Source organism: Sarcophilus harrisii, chromosome 4 (assembly GCF_902635505.1).
Source record: "Sarcophilus harrisii chromosome 4, mSarHar1.11, whole genome shotgun sequence".
In the NCBI taxonomy this organism is placed as follows: Eukaryota; Metazoa; Chordata; class Mammalia; order Dasyuromorphia; family Dasyuridae; genus Sarcophilus; species Sarcophilus harrisii.
The window spans coordinates 429,004,421-429,028,288 of NC_045429.1; the positions used below are offsets into that span (position 1 = coordinate 429,004,421).

General features: G+C 36.3%; 1 protein-coding gene across 3 annotated transcripts; it reads right to left on the minus strand.

Annotated features, from left to right (window-relative positions):
• Positions 1-4,227: 4,227 nt before the first annotated feature.
• On the minus strand, positions 4,228-23,816 carry SLFN11 (schlafen family member 11). Of its 3 annotated transcripts, none has more exons than XM_003769993.4 (6): positions 23,696-23,816; positions 15,782-15,870; positions 11,570-12,672; positions 9,690-9,818; positions 6,974-7,700; positions 4,228-6,201 (listed from the first exon to the last, which is right to left on the minus strand). In XM_003769993.4, exons 3-6 carry the CDS (start codon positions 12,633-12,635, stop codon positions 5,415-5,417), a joined length of 2,709 nt encoding a protein of 902 aa, XP_003770041.1. In that variant the 5' UTR covers positions 12,636-12,672; positions 15,782-15,870; positions 23,696-23,816; the 3' UTR covers positions 4,228-5,414. The 3 variants fall into 3 exon arrangements, with proteins under 3 accessions (XP_003770041.1, XP_031823446.1, XP_031823447.1); XM_031967586.1 differs by lacking the exon at positions 23,696-23,816 and adding an exon at positions 23,020-23,675; XM_031967587.1 differs by lacking the exon at positions 23,696-23,816 and having other exon boundaries at positions 15,782-15,877.
• Between the last annotated feature and the right edge of the window lie 52 nt (positions 23,817-23,868).

Here is a 23,868-nt window from a genome sequence, read left to right on the forward strand (position 1 = left end):
TTCCTTGAAATAATAATTCCAGTCAAGAAAGCAGCCATTAATCAAGGTGGCACAGTCTTAGGACTGAAGTTTCTCCAAAACCAATCTTTGATTCCCGTATTGCAATTTTTATGTTGTAATGTTTCCCTCTCCCGTTTTTTTTTTTTTTAAGTGGGGTGTTTTGTTTTTTAGTATAAAATGATTGGACCCATATAAAACATGCATGTCCACATAGGTTGTCTTAAATGCAGATTGCAGATGGTGTGAATCTCAAATTTGGCCTACCTGGGAGGAAAGAAGGACAACATGGGGTTGAGCTTATATGTCAGGCAAGTAGCCCCAGGAGTATCTTGAGGCTGGATGTTTTTTTCTTCAGTTTCCAGTAAAGGACCAGAATTACATTTGCATTCCATTCCTCACCCCCAAATACTGCTTATCTTGGGATTCAACTTTGAACCAGAACAAAAGCTGCTTCCCTGGTGATTATTCCATAGTTTAAAGGCAAGGCTCACCCAAAACTTATACTACATATTATATTCTAGTTACATAAAGACTATTACAGAAGTGAGTACCAAGTAAACTCATTTATTCAAGCAAAGCAGCCAACAGAAATTGAAGAAATTCTACAGATCGGATTGGGATATACCAAGAAATATATAAAAGTAAAAGAGCTCTTTGCTGGGAGCAAAAGGAAATCTCAAATCAAACTAAGATAGGGCCAGTCTCACTCAAAGAGAAATTTCCCAAAGTTTTTAGGATGGCAAGAAAAAATTCAGGGACAGAATAGAAATCTAGCTTCCCTTACAAGTTTATAGCTTCCAAAGTCTTTCTCTTTCTTCTCCCTGGGGGAAGAGGGTGTGACAGCGGGTAGATACAATTTTTGTTGTTGTTGGTCCTTCATTCTAGTCCTATATTGGACACTGTGACTTTATGATCTTCTAAAGATCAAAAGAATGAACTCCAAGATGCCTTATGCATGAGATCCGTTCCAGATTTTATAGAGAGCCAAGCCTGTGAGGAGGGAAGGCCCTAGAGACCTGCTAGGCCCAGCCTAGCAGAGGCAAAGGGCAGCCAAGAGACTGAGATGACTCATCCATTGCTTAAGCAAATTCAAACTTTGTTGGGCAATCGTTTTGTAGGAATTGCTTTAAGGTGCAGCCTGTTCTCAGGGTCAAAGGGAGAAAGAATGGAGGTTCCCAGGTTTGGGGGGAAAATACTTTGTAACTTCTGTTTTTGTTATAACTTTTCAGCAAATATAGCTCTGTAAAAGCTAGTTAATGTTAATTGATCATATATATCATTGATCCTCTTCAAGAACAAAGGATGAGCAATAACAATAACTGGAGAAACTCATCTTTGGAGGGCACCAAAGACATAAAGGAGATACTGACTATAACTGGTAGAATATACCTTAATGGAGGTTCAAGGACAAGACATTAGAAATACTCCACTGTCCCTCAATAGCACTTCTAAAAACCTGAGGGAAAACAGAAAAGGAAAAACTTTTCTTCTAGGGGCCTCACCTCTAGGCTGAGCTTATAGGGGTAGGTGACTTTTACTAACTTTTGTCCTGTATCTTCCTTTTTAGTTTTTTATTTTTTTTCTGAATTCATTCCTTTGGAGTGATTTATCTCCTCAGCAAGAAAACTAGGATCCCTAGTGCTCCAATCCTATTTCTATGTCAAGTCTTAAAATTTCTCCAATTTCTGTTGGCTGCTTTGCTTGAATAAATGAGTTTACTTAGTACTCACTTCTGTTTTTTCTATAGTCTAAGGGGTCTTTACCAGTAGCTAAGTAGGGAGATTGGGGTAGGGGGGAAATAGGAGGAAGTAAAAGTTACCTAGAGTACAAACATGCATGACTCAGGTGTGGTAAGAAAAAGTGATTTTATTACCACACAGAAAGTAAAGAGAAGAAGGAGGAGGAGGAGGAGGAGGAGAAGAAGAAGAAGAGAGAGAGGGAGAGAAGGAAGGAAGGAAGGAAGGAAGGAAGGAAGGAAGGAAGGAAGGAAGGAAGGAAGGAAGGAAGGAAGGAAGGAAGGAAGGAAAGAAGGAAGGAAGGAAGGAAGGAAGGAAGGAAGGAAGGAAAGAAAGGAACAAGGAGGGAGGGAAGGAAGGAAGGAAGAAGGAGGATATTTACAAGATAATTATAATCAATTGAGAAGATAATAGTAAGCATCTTGGTATAGGTACAACAGGGCTACTCATAGGTATTTTACCTCTCAACTCCACTGAGTACAGCCTTATCAATGCCAAATGGGCTCCTGGTTTCAATGGTTCTTCTCTCTTCAGGAGACTTCTTCCCCGTCAGCTGGTTCTCCTCTGCCATTATTCCTGCAGCCACTAATTCTAGTAACCAATCCCCCACAGTTCAGATAGTTTGATGTGAGGAGGAAATCCCAGCTTCTTTTGATTCACTACAATATCCTTGCCAAAAGAAAGGAGACACACAGGAGCATGAACCATCCCAGACACAGGATTTCTTAGAAGACTATGTGCTTTTAGGGCTGAACTTGGGGAAGGAGAGGAGGAAGGGAAAGGCATCCATTCCCCACTGACCCTGTTGAGTTCAAAGAGTTGACCTTTGACTTTGAAGCAAACAGGAACGAGCGGCCTGATGGACAGAGATGGTTGTCCCTTTAGTATATCTATAATGTCCTCATGGCAGACTGGAAGCGGTCAGAGAATATTTTTTATCTGCTGTGAAATAGAAATATGTGTGTGGAGGGGGGTGGTGGTGAAGAATCCCTTCATCATGCATCCCCAAGGAGGGTCCCACAGCTAAATTTTTCAAAATACATGTTTCTTATAGTAATGCCCCATTTAATTCATGTGTCACAATTTGTTCAGACATTCACCTACTTTTTTCTCAGTGTTTTGCTACTACTTAAAAACGAATTCTTGAAAATATTTTGTTATATACTTGTAAAGTATTACGGTCAGCACCTATCATGAACATTTCAGCTCTTCAAAGGAATAAAAAAGGTATGTTACTGTAATGTAATGGTGCTTCTTTACTAAAAGAATTTAACACTGTTTCAGAGGCTTAGAATTATCCAACAGGGTTGGTTGACATTTGATACAGACTGTTTCCTAAAACAGATCACTGGCATCCTAGCCATCATCATGAGTTGTCCCAAGCATTTCCCTACTCATATAACTCCCCATGGACCTTTGAGGTGCATTAGTGGGAGAATGTAACCCAGAATTCTGAATAGATTATTATATTTTAGATTATTCTTTCTCTAGTTATATATTGAGTAAGTGATATGGCTATTCTTGCTTTTACCTTCCAATTTAGTAAATGTTTTGTGTTTAGGAGTCAAGATTGTCTGACTATCCAACAACAACAACAAAAAAAAAAACTATTGGGAAAACTGGGAAAACAGAGTGTTTCTGTTCTAACAATCTGTCAATGATTCTAAAGTCTTCTGGCTTTAGAATCAGTGATCCTGAGGTCCCCCCCCCCTCGACCTTAGAGTGCTATTGTTCTAACAATCTGTTCATCAATGATTGTAAAAGTCTTGTAGCCTAGGAATATAATAATATTTCTTCCCTTAGACTTTAGGGAAGATATATTAGAGATCCTGAGATCCTCTGACCTTAGAGGGTGCTATTGTTCTGACAATCTGTCTATTAATGATTCTAAAGTCTTCTGGCCTTAAAATAGTCCTACAAACATTGTTGACAGTCAAAATATAATCTGCTGGTCAGTGATAACCAAATCCTGATCATTCTTCCCTTCTACTTCTAGGCCATAAAATGAGCATATCAGTGACATGAAGCACCTCATCTCTCTTTTTCCTTTAAAATTATCTTCTTGCTCCTGGTTCTTTGTTAAATTCTTTTGGAACTTAGCCCGCTTTAGTTGGCATTACAATCACAATAAACTTTGCCCCTTTACTTGGAGATGACTTCAAGCCTGCAAATTCTTTTGAGACACCTCGTAACACTGGTCTGTGACCTCCAACCTTTTGGGGTCTCTTCTGAACCTCAACAGTACCAAGTACCAATAAAAGCATCAAGTGTATACATGACTTAGAAACAAAAAGTTAACTCATAAACAAATTAAAGGAGCAACAAAAACTTTTCTTTTCAAATTTTTTGAAGCTAGAAAGCAATTTAAACTGACTCCAAAACTATACCTATATGCAAATTGTGCATATCCTTTGAGCCAGGGATAATACTACTAGAGATATACCAAAATATTAAAGAAAGAGGAATATATATTCAAAAATATGTATACCAGTTATTTTTATTTTTATTTTATTTTTTAGCAGTTCTCTTTTTAATGGCAAAGAAATAGAAAGTGAGTTCAAAAGTGTGTATATAAATGATACATAAATATAATGGAATACTATTGCACTACATAAAATTATGGAAAGCATGGTTTCAGAGAAACCTAGGAAGACTTGTATGATTGTACTATAACAGAGGGAAATGAGTAGAACCAGGAGAACATCTAAACAATAACAGTTTTTTAAAGAAAAAAAATTCTGAAAGACTTGAGAAGTCTAATCAACACAACAACCAAGTATGATTACAGAACATTGATGACAAAGCATACTACACATCTCATTACAAAGAGGTGGTGATTGAAGATGCAAAATGAGACATTTGGTTTTTGATCTTGCCAATGCAAAATTAAATTTGTTTTGTTTGATTATATTTCTTTTTGCAAAGATTGGCTTTGTCTTTTGTTTGTTTGTTTTTGGTTGTGGGGTTGAAGGAAAAGAGAATAAATGCTTACTAATCTTTTAAAAATAAATTTGTTTGACCCAGAGATTCTATGCTTATCCTATACCCCTAAGTAAGTAACTGACAAAAAGTCTCTTATTTGCTAAAATTCATGATAGCATTTTTTGTGTGTGGTTGCAAATAATTGGCAACAAAATAGATGCTCATGGATTGGGGAGTAGCCAAACAAACTGTGTATTCCCAGATATACAATTAGAATTGGAACATTGTATTGCATTATATTCTTTTGATTAGTTTTCCTAAACTTATATTTCTTCTCTTTATATCTTTTGTCTTTTAAACAAAAATTCTTCACTTCAGCATGTGCCAGAAAGTCTGCCCTCTTCCCAGTTGGTCTCTTGGGGAACCTCAAGCATGCAATTTCAGGAATTCAAAAGTTCAGAGCTCAAGTTAGAAACCGTTGATTTGTTCTACAAATAGAAATCAGATTTTTAGTGTTTTGTTTTTTTCCAAAGTAATTTTGGATTCAGAACCATAGAAGACTGCTCCGGGAGAGTTCTAAGAAAGAGCCAATGACTAAAACTATAGTTTGATTTCTTATCAGCAGAGAAGTGATTTTCTTATGAACATTCTTTATTTTACTTCCTTTTCTTTTACTCAAGCTTGATGTTTGTATGCTCCTGTTTATAATGAAATGATGGGGGGGCTGAGCTCCATTTGAACTTCTTACTGAAGAATTCAAAATTTCACCATTCCATTCCCCTCATATAGGATATAGAGGTGTGTGAGTGCTCTCGATGCCAAACAGACCAAAAGATTGTATGAAACATCCAAAACTTCTGTTTGAGGATTGAGCCCAAACACGATATTCCTTTCCAGCCCTGAAAAGCGCCTAATGCTGTCAAGGACAATACAATTGCTTTCCTCGGAATTAAAACAGATCTTGAGTCCCCTGATTTTCTTAGTGGCTTGATTTAATAGTTTTTCATAATCTTCTATGTCCTTCAATGTGCTGACCAGAATAGCAATATTTTTGGAAGAATAACCCATTTGGAACAGTTTTTTGCATTCTTCTGCTACACGGGCCACAATCTGCTGCCTTGTTAAGTTCTTCCTAATTTCACAGACACCTGGAACTCCTGAAGACCAACAAGCTTTATCCAGCATCCTCAAAGATCCTGAGGGGATGTTAATTGGAAGATGTGTTTTGATCGTTTCCATATTTTGTTTAATAAAGTCTGCTATAGGATCTGCATTGCGGACAAATTTGGTAAGCCATTCTTGAGGGTACTGAAAAGACGGAAGGCCACTGTTATCTGCATGACTAGTCTGATAATAATCCAAGAAGATCCAGAGAATCCCCTGGGAAACCCCATTTTTCTGAGTGATCTCCTGGGCCTTGTCATACCAGGAACCATTTTCCTCTCGGAAATTCTGAGCTTCATCAATGATAATGTGCTTAACTTCCTTGAAAGTTGATAACATGAAACGTTTTCGAGTCACAGCATTACAGATATCTTTCTTTCTGTAGAAAATAAAAAGCCATGGGGTAGTGGAACAGAAAGCAAAATCAGCTCTCGGCCAGAAACTACCTTTCTTCAATTTCTATCCTTTGCTTGCTTTGTTTCACACAGCTGACACAAATTCCCTGATGTCTATCTACTGAAATCCTTCCTTTAATATGCAAGTTAGTCTGCTAGGTGGCACAGTGGATGGAGCGCCAGTTCTGGAGTCAGGAGAACCTGAGTTCAAATCTGACCTCAGACACTTACTTGCTGTCACTTAACCCCAATTGTACTCTCCCCTCCCCAAAAAGACACAATTCAGTTGCCAGCTCCTTTCTTCCATCCTATTCATAAGCATTCCTTCTCCCCCACTTCAACGCTTATATTTTGCCAACCCTTCTGTGACTATGGAGCTCCTGACTCACTATGGCCATGATGTCCTTAGGACAGCAAATACCTCCTATCCTGACCGGCTATTTTCTAACAATTCTCCATCTGTGCCAGTGGAGGAAAGGAACTGATGTAGGTATCAGAACTGCACGAGGGGGGCTTCCGACACCTTGAATTTCCTGACACTGTCACAGTGGGCTAGTTTTAATCATCTCTTTTCTCTTTCCTTTACCACTCCATGGGGAAGTTGTAACATACCCAGAAAACAGACAACAGGAAGAGAAGAGAAAGAGAAACAGGGAGTGTGGGTGATTTGAAATTAGAAAATCAGGCTCTGAATGACCACAATCACTGCCTGAGGTACATTTAAAAAGAGAGACAAACCATAGGACACAAGCTCACCTCATGAAATTCATTAGGGGTTGATTTTCACAGATATAAAGGATCTCTTCTTTCTCACAGCTGAACTCATTTTTTATTTTCTCTATCATCTTCATGGCGATAACTGTCTTTCCTGTTCCAGGGAAGCCGTGGACAAACAATTTTGGACTCTTGTGAAGGTTCTTTGAAACCACATTATACTGTTCAATTGTGAGTAAGTTTAGAACCTCATGGCCAACCAGGTCACTTAAAAAGGACCGGAAGCTGAGCAAGACAATCACCAGCGACTGTAACAGGTTTGTAATTTCCTGCTTAGTCACTTTGTATAATGAAGGATAAAGAATGGGCTGACCTGGGCTCCTAGGGATCTCAGAGTCCCTTCCAGAGTTCAGGACCAGAACCCTAGGAATAATACATAATCTTTCAGTGTAACCACCAGTGTTCACCAACTTTTGCTTTAGTGTAAAAGCAGTACAGCTGGAATAATCTTCTCCATAAGGAAATGGCTCCCTGAGGACTGTATACAGCACTGGGAAACTATTAGCAGCTATTAGAAGAGCATCACAAAGGACCTTCTGATTCTTCTGTAAGCCAACATCAACCGCCCAGCTTCTAGAAAATATCAGTACTCCTTGGGAACACTCTTCCTTGCACATTTGTTCTTTCATTAACTCTTCCAGTCCTTCATGTTCTGAAAACAGTTCCTGGCAGAGGGAATCTGGATTGTATTTTATCTCTCCTGGTGATACTAGGCATAGAAAAAATGAGAGTTAAGTTAGAGAACCAGCCATGTGTTTCAAGAGAAATATCAACATTTGAATCTCTTTTTTCAGTACCTCTTTCCTCAGTGTAAACAGTGTCATGAAATGTATAAGTAGTATCACTCTTTCCCATTGCTCTTTAGCTAAGGGCATATTATATCTAGATAGCTGGAAGGTACCATTGAGGCCATTTCATCCAATCTTCCCTCCATTTTAGAGAAGAGGAACTGAGGCCCAGGGAAATTGAGAAATTTGCACAAGATCACCCAAGAAATAAGAAGAGCCAGTATTTGAACCTACAATTCCTAATACAATATTCTTGTGATTGTATCACTCTTGGAGTTGCCAGGTCTCTAGCAATTGGAGAATAAAGTGGGGAGAATATTCAGTGGCCCTCTATCACCTGGACTGGCCCATTCCACTTTGGGGCAGTGTCTTAGGTCCGATATTGAGATAGGACCATGCAATGGGAAGAACCCCAGGGCTGGAATTGGATGACTAAAGCTTGAGTGCCAACTTGGCCAATGGTCATGGGAAAACCATTTATCCTTTCTGGGTCTCAGTTTCTTCCTTCATAAAGAAGAAAAGAAGGAAATAAGCATTTATTAAATGCCCACCATATGGAAGGCACTATGCTGAGCACTTTACAAATGGTATTTCTTTTGGTTTTCCCAACAACCCTAGGAGATAGGTGTTATTATTATCCCTATTTTATAGGATGAAATAATTGAAGGAGACAGAGGTTAAATGACTTGCCTAGGATCACACAACTTGGGAATATCTGAGACCAGATTTGAACTCAGGTCTTCCTAATTTCTGATCTAGAAAACTGGTCCCTGCACTACCTTGTTGTCTTTAGAGACTTCTGTCAAGTCTCAGTTTCCATATCTGTAAAATGAGGATAATAACAACACTTACAAGTTATTGTAAAGATGAAATAACATTTGTAAAATGCCTTGCAAATCTTAAAATGATATATAAAGGCTAGTTACCATCATTATTCTTATTGCTATCAGGGACAATAGTTTTTCAGCAGACATTTTTCTGAAATCACACTCAAATGATACTTTGAAGATACCACATTTTCACAAGCATGAGTATATTCTTTCATACAAAATTCATACAAAAATAATACAATTTCTCCATATACTAGTAGATTCAACTTGTACTATTTTTAAAAAATTCAGAACCTGGTTAATAAGTCTCTCCAAACTTAGCTAGGCAGCGCCATAGTACATAGAGCATTGGGCCTGAAGTTAGGAACACATCTTCCTAAGTTTAAATGTGACCTGAGATGCTTATTAACTGTGTGATCCTGGGCAAATCACTTAACCCTGTGTGTCTCAGTTTCCTCATGTGTAAAATGGGGATGAAACCAACTCAAAGAGTTATTTTCAGAGGATCAAATGAGATGATAATTGTAAAGTGTTTGGCACCTAATATTACCTATTAATTATTATTATTAAAGGCAGAAAATAAAACACATAGGATTACAAAGGAAATCAATAACATTATATTGAAATAAAGATGTAATCTTCTGCGATTCAGATTCATAAATTTCCTAAAACCTATCTACTGATTCTTTTGGGGTCTGTGGGTCCCAGATTAAGACTCTTTGGTCTAGAAAAAAAGTGTCCACTAGTTGAAAAAAATTTTTGAATTTCCACAATTAATTTTGCAGCTTAATAGAAACTGGTCATTAAGATTTATGGAGTGATAGCAAATTTCTTTTAAATAATTATGTCTCATAAGAACATTGTCAAGAGAACCCTGATTCGTTAATTTGATTGGTATGCTCCCCTGTTTTGGGTGAGCATCTGTGTTCTATATATCTATAACATACATTTCTTATATGATTCTTATTTCTTATGATAGGAGTCAAAAAAGTTCATTTCAAAACCACTTGACTTTAAATGCACTGAAGTCTTGATCCACTCCAGAAGGAAAATTTGAGGTCTTAAGCTTGGATCAGTTACCTGGGAACAAACGTTCCTGAAGTGCCTCTTTGTGTTTCAAGTTCTTCTTGCAATAAACTGGTCTGTTGAGTGGAGGGCAATTGTTCAAGCTCAATTGAGAGTCAAAGTTTTCACTTAGAAGTGAGAGATCTTAACAAAGATAAAAAAAAAAAAAAGAAAAGAAAAGAAGTAACCATTAGCTTTCTCTTGTTTCTTCCTCAATAAATAATAGATTATCAGGTCAGACAGGCTACTTCATCCCAGAAGGACGCCCTTATGCTAGAGGATAGTCTCAAAACAATCCTGTATATTCTGGATTTGTACATAATGGTTTGCATGTTATCTCCCCCATCAGACCCTGAATTCCTCAAGACTGCGAATTATCTTTTGCCCTTCTTTATGTCCTCATAATTTAGCACAATTCCTGGAACATGGTAAGTATTTAAGAAATGTCTGTTTACTGACTGACTGACTGACTGGCAAATTACATGGAAGGACAGTGGTTTGATCCAATATGGTTTTTATTTCCTCTGTAGACCAACCAGAAACATTGTTTCTAAACGAATAAATCTATATTAGGCTGATAGTACAATGGATAGACTTCTGAACTTGAAGACGAAGATCTGAGTTCAAGTTCTGTCTCAATTACTGTGATCTGGAACAAGTCAGTTAACACCTCTCAGATTTTGGTTTTGTCATCTGTAAAATAGGGATAATAGTAACACCTACTTCCAAGGATGGCTGTGAAGGTCAGATGAGAAAATATACGTAAAGGGCAAACCTTAAAAACTGTTATGTAATCACTAAAGCCGCTAACAGGATAGACCTTTATTTATCTTCTTACCATCTTTTTTGGCTCTAACAGGGGACAGTCTTCTAATAAATAGCTTGCTACAACTGGACTCCTCTCATGGGACTTCTGGATATCTTAATTGAGAAATGGAATTTTATCTGGACCATTTCTATTTTGATCCTAAAATTTCAGTCACTATCTTAAGATTTTTAAGCTTGCCTCATATCAATTATTTACATAATAAAGGAAGCTATTTTATTCTTTATAATACTTATATTATAATTTTTTATATTTTATATAATACTTTATATAGTTTTTTATAGTTTATAATACTTAAATACATCATTAAATTAATTAAAATCCAAATGTCAAAAAAGCAGATCAGGTGCCACAGTGGCAAGAGCACTGGACCTAGCATCAAGGGGACCTGAGTTCAAATGTGATCTCAGATACTAGGCCAGCCACTTAACCCCATTGCCTCAATTTAAAAAAAAAATCTAAATGTCAGAAACCAGAAAGAAGGGATTGCCAATACTCTGACCACAATCTTCTGTTTTTAATGATCTTATGGGTGTGAACAAAAACATCACATTTAATTTCAGAAACTTGACTCCCAGGGAGAATCTTCACTTCAGGAAGAATTTATAAAAGAACTGGCAGTACTTCTTCACCAAAATTCAAGGTTGTTGTTGAGTCTAAAAGAATAGAGTACAAGCTGCAGTCCTCATACTGCAAACCCTCAAGATGGGTATTTGAAAATAACCACTGAGGCAGCTGTTTGGCAAAGTATCTAGAGGGTAGTTCTGGAGTAAGAAACAAAAGTTTAAATCCTGCCTCAAACATTTACTTAGCACTCAACCATTCTCAGCCTCAGTTTCCTGTAAGTTGAAGATAATAGCAGCATCTACTTCACAGGCTTATTTTAGAACCCAAGTGAGATGATATTTGTAAAATGCTTGTAAACTTTGAAGTGATATATAAATATCAGTTATTATTAATTTTACTATTACTGCTCATAGCCCAAGTACAAAAGATTGAAAAAACAGTGGAGAACCATTGAAAAGACCATGAATAAGAGGAAGGAACTCTTTCTTTTCTTTTTTCTTACCTGAGTCAGCACCCAACATCATGTCCATCCATTCCTTGGTTGATAATCTGTTTATATGCCTATCCTTCACAAACCATGAAACGGGCTCTTCTGAGAATACTACACAACAAAATGGTTCTACTCTGACTACAGAGACATAACCATAGAGTTCTCCCTGGTCATACACTTCCAGAAACTTGATCTTATATTTTATTGGATACCTATGGCTGCAGAAATGTTCAACAGGCAAGTCATCTATCTTCTTTTCTATTACTTTTCTCAACACGTCAGGTTTTACAATTTTTTTGCAGCCTCCCTTAACTTTCCAGGTACTATCCTCCACACCAATAAAGAGGTAGCCTCCTTCTGTATTGGCAAATGCTGGGATATATTTTGATATTGTTTCTTTTATATACTTGATAATGTTTTTGGTTGAAAACTGTTTAAACTCTACAAGCATCGATTCAGAAAATGGTAACACTTCCTCTCTCTCAAGGGAGTCTTTTTGGAACACTAAAGCAACAGGATCATTCTCCTCAAGGTCAAGATTCACAACCTTTAATACTTTCTTAGGGGGTGAATTTTCTGCTCTTTTCACAGCTCTCTCTCTTTTTTTATTTTTCAAAAAGTTGGAAACCATGCTTGGACTCATATTTAAAGTCCTAGTGCCACTTCTTTCATACAGATTCACATTCTGACTGCAAATGCGGGGTATGATAGAGCTATGCTCAAGGGAATCTCTATTGCCCCAAGATTTAACAAAAATGAAATAATATTCCCCTTGTGACAGTGTTGAAAAATAATTTTGAAAAGGAAAAGGATCAACAAAGTTCCCTAGGCACTTTTCTAAATCCTGGCCTATCTCCATGTTTTTTGAAAAGTAATGTTTGTCAGCCATTTCCATGCAGATCACTCCTCCTCCGGAGTTCAACAAAGAACATGCAGCTATGGCGATTTTATTTCTTTCTTGCTCCCTCTGAGATGCTGCCAACTTTTCCCTGTTTTTTTCACCAAGGGTGACTTTTCCTACATTAATAACCAGGTCTGCAGATGATGGTTCCAGACTCAAATGATCAAGTATATTCATGTTCTTTCTTTAGGAGAAATAGTCAAACTGTGGTCACCTGTTGAATAGCAAGCATAAAGATTGCACAGTGAATACAATGCTTATCTGACCTAGAGCACTAAAGAAAGAAAAGAAGAAAAGAAGGAAGGAAGGGAGGGAAGGAGGAAGAAAGGAAGAACATGGCTTAGTCTATGTTCAGGAAATATCAGTTCTTTTGCTGAAAATGGATAACATGCTTCATCATGAGTCTTTTGGAATTGTCTTGCATCATTGTATTATTGAGAATACTTAAGTATTCATAAGTCATCATATAATATTGCTGTTATTATGGACAATATTCTTGTGCTGCTCACTATGTTTTGCATCAATTCATATAAGCCTTTTCAGGTTTTTCTGAGACAATCCTGCTTGTCATTTCTTATAGCACAATAATATTCTATCAGAATCATATACCACAGCCTGTTTAGTCATGTCCCAATGAATGGGCATCCCCTTAATTTTCTTTTTTTTTTTTTATTCCCTTAATTTTCAATTCTTATTTATATATATATGGGTCCTTCCTTCCTCACCCCACTTCTTTTATGATGTCTTTGAGATATAGACCTATCAGTAATGTTGCTAGATCAAAGGGTGTACACAGTTTTAATAGCCCTTTGGGAACAGTTCTAAATTGCTCTCCATAATGGTTGGATCAGTTCACAACTTCACCAAACAGTGCCTTAGTGCCCCATTTTCCCCATATCCCTTCCAACATCCATCATTTTCCCAGATTTAACTAATCTGATAAGTATGAGATAGTAACTTACATTTGTTTTCATTTGAATTTCTCTAATCAATAGTGATTTAGAGTATTTTTTCATATGACTATAGATAGTTCTGATTTCTTTGTCTGAAAATTGCCTATTCATATCCTTTGACTATTTATCAATTAGGAAATGACTTTTATTTTTATAAATTTGATTCAGTTCTCTATATATTTGAGGAATGAAGCCCTTATCAGAGATACTTGTTGCAAACAATTTTTGAGAAAGATTTCTGAAGAAGTAATATTTTAGCAGAAGTTTGAGGGAAGCCAGAGAACCCAGGAGGAAGAGATGAAGGAAGAAGGCATTCCAGGAATGGGGGACATCTAATGAGATACCTAGGATCAGGAGATAGAGTGTCTTGTTTGAGGAACAGCACAGTCAGTGTGACTGGATTATAGTGTTTGTGGTGGGGAACAAAGTGTAAGAAGACTGGAAAGGTGGCAGGAAGCTGGGTTGTGAAAGACTTTACTTAAATACCAAACTGAGGACTTTAAATTTCATTCTGGAGATGATAGAGAGCCAAAGAAATCTACTGAGGTAAGGGAGATAGCATAGTCAGATACTGACTTTAGGCAAATTACTGATAACTAAGTGGAGGATGGATTGGAGTGGAAAGAGATTTGAGGAGAAACCAGTCAATAGGCAATTGTCATAGTCCAGGCAGGAAATGATGAGGGCTCATACCAGGATAGTGGTAGTATCAAGGGAAAAAAGGAAGTTGAAAAGAGAGATGTTCTCAAGGTAAGATTGACAAGACTTAGTAACAGGTTGGTTATGAGTTTTGAAAGAAGTATTATTCTGTTTTCACTTTTTTGTTGTTTTTTCTTTCTTGTGGTTTTTCCCTTTTGTTCAACTTCTTCATTTACAAAATGACTAATGTGGACATATGTTTAGAAATGGTTGTACAGGTATAAGCTATATCTGATCGCTTGCTGTCTTGGAGAGAGGGCAGGGAGGGAGAAAAATTTGGAACTCAAAATTTTATGAAAATGATTGTTGAAATTATCTCAAAGAGAGGCAGCTAGATGGCATAATGGGCCTGAAGTCGGGAGGATCTGAGTTCAACTCCAACCTCAGACACTTAACACTCACTAGCTGTGTGACCCAGGATAAGTCATTTAATAAATCATTTACCTTGCAAAAACGAAAAGAAATTGACTCGAAGAGAAAATAACATACACACTCAATATGGGTATAGAAATCTATCTTATCTTGCTTAATAATAGGAGGGGAATGGGATATGAGAAGAGGGGAGGGTGATAAAGGAAAGGGCATATTGGAGAAAAGAGTATAAAACACTTTGGAGGATGGGCAGGGTTAAAGGAGATCGAGAATAGAATAAATGGGGGGGGGGATACAGTTAGAAATAGTAATTGTAAAAAAGAATTTTGAAGCAAGTTTTTCTGATAAGGCCTTATTTCACAAACATAGAAGGAACTGAGTCAAATTTCTAAAAAATAATAGCCATGATCTAATTGATAAATGATCAAAAGACATGATCTCTGCCCAAAGACATCATATTCATGCATATCCTTTTACCTAATAATACCACAATTAGCCATGAACATCAAAAGAGATTTTACAAAGAGACAAGGGAAAGGAAAAGGATTTATATGACTAAAAATGTTTGTGATAACTCTCTTCTTAGGGCAAAGAATTGGAAACTGAAGGGTTATCCATCAATTGAGGGAATGGGTGAATAAATTGTGATGTATGATTGTCATGGAATATTGTTATTCTATGAGAAGTAGTGAGCAGAATGCTCTTGGGGAAAAAAAACCTGGAAAATCCTGCATGAACTCAAGCAAAATGAAATGTACTGTATATGAATTAATAGCAATGTTCTGGTATGACAAACTGTAAATGACTTTGCTATTCTCAGCAGTACAATAATCCACAACTACTCTGAAGGACTTATGATGATCCATACCCAAAGAAGAAGCTGATTGTATCTGAATACAGATTGAATCATACTTTTTCTCTTTTATAAACTTTATTTTTCTTAAGGAATTTTTTTAAAAATTGGGATGGGGAATCTGTATTTTCTTTCACAACATGACTTTTATGGAAATGCTTTTGTATAACTTCATATGTGGTTTCTTAATAGGGGTTGGGGTGGGGATAAGGGAGAAAATCTAGGACTCAAAAGTTTAAAAAAAAACAAATGTAAAAAAATTGTTTTAAATGTAACAGGGAAAAGATTTAATAAATAAGAAAAAGAAAAAAGAAAATGAATGTTGAAAAGTATCTTTACATGCAATTGGGAAAAAATAAAGTACTATTAAGTGCAAAAAAGAAAAGAAAAGAAGCATAGAGAGAGAAGAAAATAGCACCCAAGACAGAGATCTGGGAGACACTCACCTTTAATGGGTATATACTAACTGAAGATTCAGCAACGTATACCGAGAAGTATCACTCAGATCAAGAACTAATAGTGCTGTCCTAAAAACCTAGAAGAAAGAAAATATCAAAGAGATGAGGGTGATTAAAGGCTGTAAAGATGAGAAAAAGGATGAAGATACCAAAAATGCCTTTAAATTTGATGATTAAGAGATTACTAGTAAATTTAAGGAGACCAATTGTGATTGAATTATGAAGTCCAAAAACACACTGTAGAATAAAGAAGAAAGTAAGAGAAAAAGCATCTATAATTAATGAAGTAGTTTAGCCATAAAAGGGAGGAAAAATATGGGATGATAACCAATGATGATGAATAGAACAAGTGAGGATGTGGGACTCAAAAAACCCCTGGAAAATCCTCCATGAACTTAAGCAAAGTGAAATGCTTTTTCCATGTACAAGTGATCCTATTCCTGTCTTTTCCAGGAGATCACTCCTTCTATTATCCCCACTCTCTCACTCATCTTCAATTTCTTTTTGCCTACTCATTTCTTTTTTAACCCCAATTGCCTCAGCCAAAAAGAAAAAAAAGTGGATAGCATCTTACTTCATTCATCCAAATCTTCCCCTATTTTTCTTTTTTTTCTATAAGCAATTGGGATTAAGTGACTTGCCGAGGGTCACACAGCTAGGAAGTATTAAATATCTGAGGTCAGATTTGAATTCAGGACCTCCTGACTTAAGGGCTGGTGCTCTATCCACTGAGCCACCTAGCTGCCCTTCCCATATTTTTCTAATTCAACTGACTCATTATTTCCTACACCACAGCAATATTCCAACCCAATCACATTCTGAGAGGTTATCTATGAAAGTTTCTCCCCCAATTTTCTGAATTTCTTCTATTCTTGACTGTGTAGGTTTTATTTATACAAGAAAATTTTCATTTAAAATAATCAAAATGATCCATTTTATACTTCAACAATGCTCTCACCTTATAATGTAGTTTTAAGGTCTGATACTTTTGAATTTGCTTTCTTTACATCTCCCCCCTCCCTGGTTTCTTTCAAATTTATGACCTTTTGTGCAGCCAAGTGAACTTTGTTATTGTTTTATCTAACTCAGTAAGATGACTTTAATAATCAGATTGGGATGCAATTACATAAACAGAATGGTTAGGTAAAATTGACATTTTTTTCACTTAGGCCTCAAACTTTAGTGAAATGTTCACTCCTTGTTTCCTAGTTATGAGGTTCATTTGCATAACCACAGAAATGCTGACAAAGATATCTCCATCCTGTTTTGTTCAGATTCCATGTCCAAACCAAACATGGGTGGGATGCCTTAATTCTTTGAAAAGTTTCCAAGTTATTTTTTGTTATTCAGGATCATTCTCTGTTGTCATGTCACCTTGAGCAGGTGACCATCTTATGACCATCTTATGACCATAGTCAGTGGGGATGTCCCATACTTTGCTCAACCCGAGGACACTCCCTCTTCCCCCTTTCCTTCCTCCCTCCCTCCCTTGATATACTATTTTTTGGCTGATATGTAATTTTTGGCCCTTAAGAGCAAGGTCTCAACCAATGAGATTTTGCATTTTACCATGCCATTTTTTTTTTTTTTTTTGCGTATTCAGATATCAAATTCTATAAAAACTAGATCCTGGGGACCATAAGCATCTCAGATCCTGAGGAAGAAATGAGGTCCATTTCATTGGAGACAGCCATGGACTTTTAATGAAATGCCATCAACTCAGAGCTGGACAATTTTAAACTTCACAGAATCGTTCATATGAAATGAATAAGTTGAGGTTAAAATATTTGAGGGTGGACAACTAGGTGGTACAGTGGTTAGAGCACCAGGCCTGAAGTCGGGAGGACCTGAGTTCAAATCTGGTCTCAGACACTGAACACTCCTAGCTCAATGACCCTGAGCAATTGCCTTAGCAAAAAAAAAAAAAAAAGTATTTGAGGGAATATTGATATGTAGGATGATGTCCCCTAGTATGAAAATGGAAACTGGAGAGGAAAGACTAAGTCAGGCATCGAATTCACTGAGGAAAGGAGAGTGTCTTGAAAGTCAGTAGACAATAATAACCAGATGAATTTTGATTTGCAATGTAGACAAGGTTGAGTGAACCTCAAAGAAAGAGAGGATAATGAGCGATGGTGGCAGGAGAGAACCTGCAACTAGCAATGAAGAGGAAGGATTACAAATGCTCTACCTCTACCTCAGTGATGTCTTAGGGGGAGGGGGGAAAAGGGGAATGGGAATAAGGAGAACAGGGCTTGAATGTTGGAAGCTGGGAATTCAGAGTATCTGAGATGGAGGTAGGGAATCTGTTCATCTTTGAGGAGTGAGTTGAGGTAGTTAAACAACATCCTTGGGACTCTGACCTGAGTCCTATCAGATTCCTTAGGAGTTCAGAGGAAGAGACAAGTAGGGGGAATCTGAAGGAATGGTATAGCTTCACTTTCTCTGCCTTCAGGAAGCCAGGAAGAAGATTTGGTATGATGGAATGAAATCTATACCTCAAAGGCAGGAGTCTGGAGCTGAATAGAATAGCAACTAGCAGATGACAGAACAAAATTGAGAAAACAAGTTCAAGTGTTTTCCGTCAATCCAAAAACTTACTTAGAACCATCCTAGATAAATGAGACATGGTTTGCCATTGCAGAGATTGTTTCTTTTCCCCAAATGGTTACAATTATTTCCTTGTACAATGATTGTATACTATACTTTGCTACAGAGTTTCTCAATCTCAAATGAAGATTCCATGTTCTTTAATTCCCAGGATAAATTTAAAGTGGTTATTGGTCTGGATTCTCTTCATTTGTCATTTGTAATAGCTATTTTGGGGTTTTCTTGGCAAAGATAATGGAGTGGCTTGCCATTTCCTTCTCTAGCTTATTTTACAAATGAGGAAATTGAAGCGGATAGGGTTAAGTGACTTGACCAGAGTCACATAGCTAGTAAGTCTCTGAGGCCATATTTGAACTCGGATCTTTCTGAGTCCAGACCTGAACTCTACATATATGTTTATATTGAGTTTTCCAGTTTTCACATGACTTCATTTTATTGGTTCACCAAAATGTTTCCATGAGGAGCTTAAGATTGACCTTGTTATTCTCATTGTGCAGATAAAGAAACAGGTTAGGTGAGGTAACTTGCCAAAAAAAGCCAGGTGTGTGACAAAACTTGGGATCTAAACTTTCCTGTTCAATGTTCTTTCTGACTCATCAGGTAGCTTTCCTCAGCTAAAAGTGTGCCTCTACACCTGCATTTTTGATTTCCTTCACAAGCTAATTGTACAATAATTCAGAGTCTGATTCTTTTTGTACAGCAAAATAATGTTTTGGTCATGTATACTTATTATGTATCTAAGTTATATTTTAATATATTTAACATCTACTGGTCATCCTGCCATTTAGGGGAGGGGGTGGGGGGGGTAAGAGGTGAAAAATTGGAACAAGAGGTTTGGCAATTGTTAATGCTGTAAAGTTACCCATGTATATATCCTGTAAATAAAAGGCTATTAAATAAAAATTAAAAAAAAAGTGTGCCTCTAATGCTCTTTAGCAGAGAGATTTCTCTAGATTATTAATTATTAATGCTTATTAATTATTATAATTATATATTTTAATAGGATGCTATGTATAATATTATATTTAATGTATTAATGTATTATTATATGTTACATATAATATTATTATATTATATATTATTATTATTATTATTATTCATGCTAGGTTATTTTTTAAACTATTATTGGACACTCAACTACTCACATATAATTATCTTCAAAGCTTTGATGACAACCTATGTATTTTCAATACAAAACAGTCTACAAATTGAATTTTTAATATTTTGAGGTTTGAAGTATACAGGTAGATAAAGTTGTAGAATTTTATTTATTTCAGATAGAACTGAAGGAACCCATGAGATCATCTTCTCCAACCTCCTAATTGTACAGAAAAGGAAGCTAAGGCTCAGAGGGAGTTATGATTTAACGAATATAGGAGTATAACCTTGAAGAATGAATGTGAATTTTTCTAACTTCTCAGTTCAAAGTCACTCTAGGAGACACTCATCATTTGTATTATGTTGACACAAAGTTAACAGTCTGCTTTATTATTCAGACTCAAACCAACTAAAAACAGCTGTAACAGCTCTTTTTTTTAATTTACTCCTTTTTTTTTTTATTAAATAACTTTTTATTGACAGAACCTATGCCAGGGTAATTTTTTACAACATTATCCCTTGCACTCACTTCTGTTCCGATTTTTCCCTTCCCTCCCTCCGCCCTCTCCTCAAAGATGGCAAGCAGTCCTATACATGTTAAATAGATTACAGTAGATCTTGGGTACAATATATGTGTGCAGAACCGAACAGTTTTCTTGTTGCTCAGGGAGAATTGGATTTAGAAGGTATAAATAACCTGGGAAGAACAAAAATGCAAGCAGTTTACATTCATTTCCTAGTGTTCTTTCTTTGGGTGTAGCTGCTTCTGTCCATCCTTGATCAATTGAAACTAAGTTAGATCTTGTCTTTGTTGAAGAAATCCACTTCCATCAGAATACATCCTCATACAGTATCGCTGTTGAGGTATATAATGATTTCCTAACAGCTCTTTTTTTAATTTTTTTTTTAACTTCCCTTAGATAGCTTGCTTTCTGGAAGGGTTTCATTCTTTTAAAAACCCCAACAACTGCATATCACTTTATCCAAACCTAGAAATAAGAGTTTGTAATAGACTGAAAGATTAGGGGAATCCACAATGATTACAGATGATTCAAATCTTTTGAAAGGAATTTCTAACCTATGTCAATTTTAATTCAATCCAACAATCACTTATGAGTAATTTTCTATGTGTCAGACACTTTGCTAGGCACAGGAGATTCAAAGACAAAAATGAAAATAGGTTCTTCCTATAAGAAACTTTTATTTTTATATTGGTTTGTGTGGAAAATTAGGTAATGGATCTGAATTTTATTTTTGCATTCAAATTATTTTGAAGAAAGGTTGCTATTTTTGGGACGGAAAGCATAATTGGAGCTGAAATTGTAGCAAGGAGGAGATTCAATTCAATTCAAGTAGATTCCTATTTAATTCAATTCAATTCAATTTTACTGGTGCAATATGACTACAGAGAAAGACAGAATATGCTTAGAAATAAAAGAGTCCTAAATGGATTATTTGTTCTCAGAAAGAATGAATCTTTTACAATAGAAAAAAAAAATGTCACTCTCAGAAGTCTGGAATTGTCCTAGTTAATTGCCAGATTAAGAACTAGGTTTAGAAATTAGAAGAGTCCCTAGAGATTGATTATTCTAGTCTTATCATATGACAGATGAGGAAATTTGTGTCTAGAAAAGTGAAGTGAGGAGCCCAAAGTGGCAATATCAGAAGAACAACCATCTTGGGAACTCTGATAACTTGAGGGGAATTTCTCTCTGCTAGAGAAAACGAGTCTCATTGATTCTTTCCAAGAAATGGTTGCAATTAAATTAGTGATATTGCTCTAATACTGTTGCTATAAATTCTATATTTTGTTCATCCTCAGCAGCAACTTCCAAAATCATCTAGTCCTGCCTTCTTAATTATTTCCTTTTATAACTGAGGAGATAGAAGTTCAAAGAGTTGAAACCCCTTGCCTTCAATCACACGTAAATCTTTTTTTATTTCTTTTTTTGCTTATATTTATTCCCACCATTCCTTTTTCTTCTTATTCCTGTAGTCATTTCTTTTTAAAAAATATTTTATTTTCTCCCAGTTACATGTAAATGCAATTTTTAGCATTCATTTTTTGAAACTTAAAAATTTTTTTTTAATTTGAATTCCAATTTTTTTCTCTACTTTCCCAAAGCATCTCCTTGAGACAAGTAGCAATTTGATATAGGTTATATATGTTCAATTGTGCAAAACATAATACTATATTAGTCGTGTTGTCATACATAATTCTTACTAGCCTTTAGTCATTGAAAAACAAATTGAGGCCTGGGAAAAATCTTAATTTATGTATTTATTTTAATAGTATTTCATTCTTTCAAATACAAATAGTTTTTAACATTTATTTTTATAAGACTTTATGTTCCTTTTTTTTTCTCCCTCCCTTCCTTACCTCTGTCCTGTAGACATGCTGTAGATATGACAAATAACTGAATAACCACAAACATAATCAAAGTTCTAATTAGTCTGTGGTGTCCCATGGCATGTAGCTGTCCTAACAATTAATTACTCAACCCTCAGATAAAACAAATTCTCAATCTTACCTTTGAAGCCACATTGTGGACTTGGATAATGTGTTTTTCTATCAATGAAGCCTTGAATTTTTTTGTTTTATTACCAGAACTGAAATCCTATCAATTGAGATAAAGTTTAACTCAAATCTTAGACATTTGGTAGCTATGTAACCCTGGAAAAATCTCTTTCTCTGTAAAATGGGGAGAATGATAACAGTTTCCTTTCAGGGTTGTTTCAGAGTTGATTCAGAGAACCAAGTGAGTTAATAAATATGAAGTACATTGTAAACCTAGAAGAGTTAACAATCACAGATACACTTTTGAACTTAATCAGCATAATTAATATTTTCTTATCACTTTTTAAAAGTCTAGAACTCTGTAAAATAATAATTCAAGCCCTGATTTGTAGTTTCTGCCTATTTTCAAAGTGAAAATAAGTTCTCACACTGAAAACTTAGATCTCTAGAGCCCATAAAAGCTGGCTCCAGATTAAGATACTTTTTCCAGAAACAATAGCAATATTGATTTGATTATGGTTGAAAGTAATAGGGGGAGAGGAGACTTGGACTTGGATAGATTCATCTGTGAATCTATTAGCAAAAGCATCCACTCTATAGCCTTCTGGTTCTTCTTCTATGGAGGAAGGTGGGAGGGGGGGGAGGGTCAAGATTTCCTCCCAAAAAACAGGGTTTCTTAATCTATAGTCTGTGAACTTTTTATGATAGATAAAAAGATATTATATTTACATACTATGCATATAGATACAATATATAATAGATATTATATTTCAATGTGTTTTTAAATTATCCTTTGTAATTCTATGAATTTTATCTTCTGCAATTAAGATTATTCTGAAAATGGGCCCATAGGTTTTCCCCAAAGGGTCCATGACCACTGTATCAAGAAGTGAAGAATCATTCAAAGATCTCTAAATCTTCTTCCGGCTCTAGGTCCCATGGGAGCAGTCGTCAGATTAGCTTCTCAGACCTCAAGGGTCCTGAACTAAAATGTACTTACCTAGAAGAAAGAAGACCTTCACCTTCAGACTCTTCCTCAGGGCTGCCTTAGAGTAGAATCAATGATTCTGTCAGCTGGAACGATCGGCTCTCTTTTATATCTCAATTGCCCGCCAAAATGAGAGTTGATTCATGGTCAGGTTCACTGAGCCTGCCCAGTTGCTAACAGAGAAGGCAGCCCATGATGTCACACAGGCTTCTTAAAGCAGAGCCGTGTCCAGAGAGAGCCTGACCTGGAGACTGGCTAAAATATGGCCAATGAAAAGGTTCTGAACATTAGAAAGGTGGGCTTTCCAGAGGAGCAGGGACCACTCTCAAGCCTCTACAACTGTCTGGATGGACTACATCTCAAAATAACCTAACTTCTATCCAAATCCACTCTTCCTGATACTGTGATCACCAGTTTCTCCCCTATAGGGGAGAATATATAATAGTTATTATATTTCAGTGTGCTTTTAAATTATCCTTTGTAATTCTATGAATTTTATCTTATGCATTTAAGAAGATTATTCTGAAAATGGGTCCATAGGTTTTCCCTAAAAGGTCCATGACCACAATATCAAGAAGTTAAGAAACACTCAAAGATCTCTAAATCTTCTTCCAGCTCTAGGACCCAGGGGAACAGCCCTCAGATTAGCTTCTCAGACCTCAAAGGTCCTGAACTAAAATGTACTTACCTAGAAGGAAGACCTTCACCTTCAGACTCTTCCTCAGGGCTGCCTTAGAGTAGAATCAATGATTCTGTCAGCTGGAACAATCGGCTCTCTTTTATATCTCAATTGCCCGCCAAAATGAGAGTTGATTCGTGGTCAAGTTCACTGAGCCTGCCCAGTTGCTAACAGAGAAGGCA

Bases quoted from the DNA above. Each gene is read 5' to 3' on its own strand.
- SLFN11 (XM_003769993.4), bottom strand. From the start codon at position 12,635: ATGAATATACTTGATCATTTGAGTCTGGAACCATCATCTGCAGACCTG. The intron at 9,819-11,569 runs GTAAGAAAAAAG...ATCTTTGTTAAG, and splicing joins GATGTTGGGTGCTGACTCAG to ATCTCTCACTTCTAAGTGAA. The intron at 7,701-9,689 runs GTAACTGATCCA...TTCTATGCCTAG, and splicing joins TCAGGAACGTTTGTTCCCAG to TATCACCAGGAGAGATAAAA.